The sequence below is a fragment of the Micropterus dolomieu genome, linkage group LG14 (assembly GCF_021292245.1).
Source record: "Micropterus dolomieu isolate WLL.071019.BEF.003 ecotype Adirondacks linkage group LG14, ASM2129224v1, whole genome shotgun sequence".
NCBI lineage: Eukaryota > Metazoa > Chordata > Actinopteri > Centrarchiformes > Centrarchidae > Micropterus > Micropterus dolomieu.
This window is the reverse complement of record NC_060163.1, coordinates 24,744,153-24,751,206: the sequence shown is the minus strand read 5'-3', so window position 1 is coordinate 24,751,206 and position 7,054 is coordinate 24,744,153. Positions and strand designations below refer to the sequence as shown.

Here is a 7,054-nt window from a genome sequence, read left to right as displayed (position 1 = left end):
CAGAGTAAAGACTGACTGATAACACACCGTATACAAATGGGTGGAAGATCCTCTTCATCAGAGCTGTCATCTTTATCTCCATCATCTTTTTCATGAAAAGAAGAAGAGCCTTCATCTGTCCAATCAATTCTGTAAAAGGAGGACGTAAAACAATAAATCCTAGAGAGAGAACACTAAATAGTAATAAATGTCATTATGGAGCACTACTTACACACTGTTCAAGGGGTTATTGAAAACATTGTGCTTGTCCTCCATGCTCATGTCTTGTAAGCTGTAAAAATAAAACCATTAAAATATATTAATTATGAATATATATAAAACACAAGACATGTAGTGCAAAGAAGTTATGACAGTTGAACTGTTTCCTTTGTTCAAGGTTCATTTCTGTGGATTCTACAATGACATTCAGACGCTCATCTCTGAAAAGAAGAACCAGAACATGATACATCCCACATATGGAGATACAGCAGCTATACTGTATATATTATATTAATGACTTGCCTGTTCATCCTTCCAGAAGCACAGATGCTAGACACTGCTGCAGCTGTGAGTTGAACAGGTGTTTCCTTCATGGGAGTCGATGCTGCAGAACCTCTCTCATAGCTGGAGAAACAGCAGCAACATCAAGAGAATAAGTGCTACATGACACAGCTGCACACCCCTGTAATACATTCTGTTATGAAGTATATGAAGTGTGGCTGTGTTAGCAGCTGGCTGACATGAGCTCCAAGGTTTCTGGTTAACGTTACACTTTGATTGGCAGTAATTTTCGGGTCTGTTGGGTCCAAATAACGAAGATAAATTGTAGGATTTGTCGCATGAAAGTAAAACTACAGTCCTGGTAGTAATTACTGAGTTGGTAAGTCTCCCTGTGGCCATGTTCCAGCTGAAGCTACCAAACAACACGTTGCGTTTAGATCGGGCTAAATTACCTGTGCAGCAGAAAACAGGCAACTTCGGCGTCACTCTGAAAACATTTGTCCCTCATCAGAGATTTCCATTTGGGGAAGGCCGCACCGATGTTGATCATTGTTTTCTGCCGTCGTCTGTCCACATTTAGTTTCACTTCTTCCTCTTTTCGCTCCGTCGCTTTTTCTTCTGCTAAATAACACGTACGATCCTCCATTTGTCAAAATGTTGGCTTCTCGGTTAGCCAGCAAACACTTCAAACTCATCTCATCTTCTTTCTTCTCCTCCGTCTGTTTTCTACCATCTGCACATGGATGCAGGGTCTGCAGGAGAGGAAGGTTCCGGTTTCCGCCTGTAGTCCGGGGAGTATTGACCAATCACGTTGCAGCGGGCTTTGGTTGCATGCAGGTAAACAGTCCGTGTGGAGCGCAAAAGAGGCGGAACGCATCGGACGAAATGTAAATCTGAACCTATCGGTTATCATCTGACGACCATTTAGCTTAACAAATGTATCTGCATTTAAAGGCGGATTTCTGTTTATAGAGTTTAGCCGAAATGTCATCTGGATGTCTCCGAAGTTGCTAGTCGGACTGTAAACAATGACCGGTGCGCGAACCTCTGATTGGCTCAGCCTGGATAACCCTGTATTCTAGAGTTAGGGTAAATAAATAAATGTAGGTAGTAATTAAATTATACAAGGAGACATAAATGTATATATCTATTTTAATAGCTTCTTTACTTTTCACCTTTGTAATAATTACCTTATTTATTTATTATCCGTTATAATCTTCAACTTTATTTATTAATTACTTCTTTTTTAAATGTTTTTATTTATGTGTGTGTTTTAATATTTTTGTCTGTTTTATTCTTCTGTTGCATTTTCTACCCTATTTATTTCCCCAATGGTATTTATTTCTGCCTGTCCTTTTTACATTTCTCTATGCATTTCTGCCTCATTTTACAAATGAGGAGGGGCTGTGTCTCAAGGGGTGAACTTCTCCCCCATTGGTGGACCAGTCAGATGGGAGAGCCTACTTTACCTGCACACATCAACAAGCTTGCTCCCCACACAGTCAGATGCCTTCCTTCCCTTTTTGTGTGGACGCTTTGACAGAGTGTTTTCAGTTTGCTGCATGCATGGACACAGAACTGCAATATAGGGAGAAGCACACAGTCTCTCCGGGAACCATCACCTTATCGTGGTGGAGAGGTTTGCGTGCCCCGGTGAGCCTGGAGGGGTTCCAGGTGAGGGGCCAGACTGAGAATGGTTCATAAAGATGCCTGATGAAACAACGAGGAAGAGGAGGAGAGACCCTGCCCGGAGGAAGCCCCGGGCCCTCGTCTGGAGCCAGGCCCAGAGGGACGCCTCGCCGGCGAGGCACAGCCCGAAAAAGCAACGTTGCACACCCCTCTCCATCCTTTGGACTCACCATCCATCAGAAGATCTGCAGGGGTCGGGGGGACTGTAGAGGAACTGAAGAGTTGTGCCAATTACAGGGGTATCCTCCCCGGTAAAGTCTACTCCAGGGTGCTGGAACGGAGGGTTTAGTCGAACCTCAGATCGAAGAGGAGCAATGCGGTTTTCGTCCCGGTCATGGAACAACTGACCAGCTCTTTACTCTCACAAGGACCATGGAGTGGGCTTGGGAGTGCCCATCCAGTCTACATGTGCTTTGTAGATCTGGAGAAGGCGTATGACCGGGTCCCCCGGGAGATACTGTGGGAGGTGCTGAGGGAGTATGGGGTGAGGGGGGGCCCTTCTCAAGGCTATCCAATCCCTGTACATCCAAAGCAAGAGCTGTATCTGAGTACTCGGGAGTAAGTCGGACTCTTTCCAGGTGAGGGTTGGCCTTCACCAGGGCTGCGCTTTGTCACCAATCCTGTTTGTGATATTCATGGACAGGATATCGAGGCGTAGTCGCGGCGAGGAGGGGCTGCGGTTCGGTGGGCTTGGGATCTCGTCACTGCTTTTTGCGTATGATGTGGTCCTGATGGCAGTGGTTGGGATGAGGATTAGCACCTCTAAATCTGTGGCCATGGTTCTCAGCAGGAAACCGGTGGAGTGCCAACTCCAGGAAGGGAATGAGTCCTTACCCCAAGTGAAGGAGTTCAAGTACCTCGGGGTCTTGTTCATGAGGGAAGGGAGATTGGAGCAGGAGATTGGCTGGAGAATCGGAGCAGCGCAGATGGCAAGAAGCAAGCCTCGGGTCATCTAGTCAGAAAGCTAGCACTCCTGTTAACCAGCCTGCACCCGGGTCAGCGAACATCCCCGACAATCACTCTTGTGGGGACCCGCCTGGCCATCTTCCCTAGGCCACAAGAACCGCAATTACCTGTTGCCCCTGTGTACTTGCATCCCCCAGTCTCCAAACAGATGCAGCTAGCTTTAGTTTCCCCTGGGCAACAGCAGACCCCCGCTCTGGAGTTATTGCCAACTCCAGTTTCCCTGGCTCAACCAGCTTTCAGCCCAGCTGTTGACTTCTCCGATCCAGTCGCCAGTGGAGTCCAAGGATCCAGGCATCCAGCTGCCCAGTCGTTGATCGTCAGGCCGGTTTTCCAGTCCCTGGGCCTAGCTGTCCAGTTGTCGGTTCCCAGCCCAGCTGTCGTCAGCCCTGCGGCCTTGTCTCTGGTTCCCTGCTCTGCTGCTTCGCTGCCTTCAGTCCTGCTCAGCCTCCTAAGGGCCTCCTGTCCAGCCTCTGGAGAGGTCTCACCTTTGTCGCCAGCCTCCTGCCCAGCCTTCTCCCGGCCCTTTGCCTGGTCTCCTGCCTGGCATCCTGAGATTTCCAGTCCTTGTCGTTGGCCTCCTGCCCGGCCTCCTGCCCGGCCTCCTGCCCATCCTGAAGTTTCTAATCCTCGTCTGTCTTCTGTCTAGCATCTGGAGGGTTTCTTCCCTCACTCAGTGAACTCAGTTCCCCTGTTCTGCCTTCAGGCTATCCACCTGATTCTCCCTGTCTGGTCCCGTTCCCTTCCACCGATCACCATCCTGTGATTCCCTGCTCTGACCCTTTCCAACCATGGACACAGAGACTCTATTTTGTTTTTCCACCCCTGGACTCTGACCCTCCTTCTGTCTACCTGCCTTTGTTTGGACTTCTGCTTCACCTTGAGTAAGCCTGAGAATTTCTGTTGGAGTTTTAATCATCATGTTCAAAGGTAAAAGCTCCTAAGGAGGGCAAAAAATACGTTATTTTCTGCTGACTGCCAACTAGGGAGCAAGCGATACACTGTTACTTTGAGTTTGTTACTTTTGTGTTGCCAAAATGCAAGATGGTTATTGTGCTATCCAATGCGCTAATTGAGAAGGAGACAAGTTTGGACTGTGTTAGGTGAGGGATTCCCCACAAGGTAAACATAAACATCACTGTAGTCGAGTGCTGACAGGGACCTGGCAGTTTTTAACAGAAGAAATACAGCAGCAGGTACTGTATATGGATTGCAAATGCCCACACGCGACTCTATGGGGAGTCCGGTGTGAGTCCCCATCCGGCTCTGTTCTGTTCTCCAGGTCACAGCACATGTCATGTGACTGAAAACTACGAATTGAACCTGCTCTGGTGTCCTGCATTTGGGCCCACACTCTATATTCCTGCCTCTGCCCTCAGCGAATCTTGACATGCCTTGTTGTCATGGAGGAATAACAGCCCACATTTGTTAACACAGTGACAAGTGCCAAAATTATCTTCTTTATTTCCCCAACAAATGAAATGTTTTAACCTCCTGATAGTGGAAGAAAAAAACATTTCGAATGAGATCATGAGGGCGTTTAAACAATATCCACAAGTTCAGCATCATCCACTGGAAACAGTCTGTTTTGCATCTGATTTTAAGGGAAACTTATGCAAAATGGGATCCACGCCATGCAGGCTGAGCATGCCTAATCAAGCCCCCACCGACCACACCATACAAGACCACCATACAGAGAGCGTGTGAAAGAAAGAAGGCGAGGAAGACATCACTGCATGGTTGGTTCCCCACCTTTTCTCTGTGTGGCGACCAACTTTCACCATGAAAGGCCCAAAACAGTCAATGCCCGTAGACCAGAAAGGGAGTTTAAGCTGTTTAAGACGGGCTGGATGAAGGCCTGCCATTTTGGGAATGATTGGGCTAGCTCTCGATTTCAGTCTTGACACTGGTGCTGATGTTTGCTAATGGCTTGGCGACCACGCAGAATCCAATACCTGCGTCTCATTTCCCTTAGAACACGTTCAAGTCCTGGATGGAGCAGTTTCTCATCATAATGGAGCAGTTTCTCATCATAATGCTTGTTAAGGAGTTTGGTTATGGGATGTCTTGGATCCAATAAAATTAGATGGACATTGTCATGGTCAAGTGTCTCTGCTCTTCGAAGACAACCTCCCACTCTGATGAGACCAAGATCAGGGTCATATTCAGGAGACAGGGAGAGTAGTCTGCTACCTTTACCTTATCAATTTTGAGGGCAGTGAATTCCTCGAGGAAGCAATCTGATTGGACCCTTTGAAAAAGATGCCTTTCTGAGATTATGCAGCATTTGGCTACATTTGAGTTCTGATCTGCACATTTTTGGTTTCTTTTATCAGATCATCCCAGCTGTTGTATTTGTTTGGATCAGGGAGGTCGGTGCCATTTGACGACACACAGCGCCACAGAATATGGATTTCCTGAGTTCCTCAACAGGCTCTAATTCGGCTGGCACACATGGATTTGCAGGCCAGCTGTCAGTGTTCAGCAAAAGGAATGGAGGGCCATTATTCCATCTACGTTGCTGAGAAAGCCCTTGGAGGGTTTTGTCCCGTGTTATGTGATCGGCTGGATTGCTTTTTGAATCAACATATCTGCAGCACTTTGTGTCAGTCAGTCACTTGTTTAGGGTTTGTACCATGTATTCAAAGGAGCAGTCTAACACAACTCTATTGTTGTTGTGTTCAACAATTTGATGTGGGAAATACCATGTTTCCTGTGGTTGATCTACATGCTCACTGGGGATCATCCTTTGAACATAGCCAGATTGCACATGTTTACCAAGTTCCTCTTGGTATGTATCAGACAGTCTGGGATCTTTGGACAGACGTTTTTCTGTAGCGCACAAATAAGAAGACAAGACAGCTTCCTTTGGAGAATGAAGAACAGGAATGTTGGAAGCTCTAAGCAGTGGGGTGCACATTACACCATCTGTCTCTACTCTAATGGTCTTTGAATTGAGTATATCAAGAGCTAGTTTGTCTTGTTTTGACCTTGTAGCTGTCTTTTCATTCACATACGACAAAATGTCAATCTGCCAGAGTTTTGCTACATTCCTAAGCAATTCACTTTTGAAGCAGGTAAGAGGGAAGGCAAGGGTGCACCGGGTTGGGATTAAGCGGGCTGGACCTTGGAGATCCCATCCTAACCTGGTATGTACTGCCAATGGGCCACCATGGGGCCCCATGAGTATCGGCTCTGTTGCTGTGATGAGATGGGCATAGAGCCAATGAGGACAAGAGGGCATGCATGATCAAAGGATACAAGTAAAACCTCTGAGATGGTGATACTGCTCTTGTAGCTGCTTCACGGGTATGTGTGCTCAGACAGTTCAAGGTTCTCTGCAGTGAATGCTAGATTGATAACATACCTTTCAGTTCGTTTGTTAATGGCGGAAATTTCAAAGGATACAGACGCTCCATTCATTTGCACTATATCGTGTCTCACTGTGCGTAGTGAGATGGTTTCAAGGTTGAGTTCTGAGGCCCAAACACTGGACGGCTTCAGGGAGCAGAATAGATCTGAACTGCTCCATCATCAAGGACAGTGGGAGTTGCGATGGTCCTTTCCCCATTATGGAGACATACATTGGTAACTTTCAACATGACCATATGGGAGCGGTTGGGTTTGTCCATGTAAAGGAGTTCTGAGGGAGAAGATATAAACATCACTGTGGCTGATTTGTTTTCATTGACATCATGGATAATGATAAGGTTAAGCTCTTTACAGATGTTACATGGCCTCTTTAATGTGTGCTTGTCCATTTTGTGTATTCTCCCACATTTTCTGCATGTCTCCTTCCCTGTTATCCATTTCATAATGTCATTTTTGAAATTGGGGTTTTGAACCTGTGAGTAGACAGATTGTGGCTGCTGGGATGACGTGGCATGCATTGGTGGTAGACTAGGGGCTTGGAAAGAGACTG

The 7,054-nt window shown here is 46.8% G+C and overlaps 2 protein-coding genes across 3 annotated transcripts in view; both read right to left on the bottom strand.

The window, feature by feature from the left end:
* Positions 1 to 1,351, bottom strand: part of LOC123982847 — a 29,708-nt gene extending 28,357 nt beyond the window's left edge. Inside the window, exons 1-4 of the mRNA XM_046068750.1 lie at positions 933 to 1,351; positions 502 to 603; positions 212 to 271; positions 28 to 129 (exon numbers count right to left, since the gene is read on the bottom strand). Of these exons, the coding sequence (XP_045924706.1) occupies positions 28 to 129; positions 212 to 271; positions 502 to 603; positions 933 to 1,126 (458 nt within the window). The 5' untranslated portion in view covers positions 1,127 to 1,351. The remainder of the gene's footprint in view (positions 1 to 27; positions 130 to 211; positions 272 to 501; positions 604 to 932) is intronic.
* LOC123982851 (zinc finger protein 502-like) overlaps positions 1 to 7,054 on the bottom strand; it is a 441,737-nt gene that overhangs the window by 43,936 nt on the left and 390,747 nt on the right. The window lies entirely within an intron of this gene.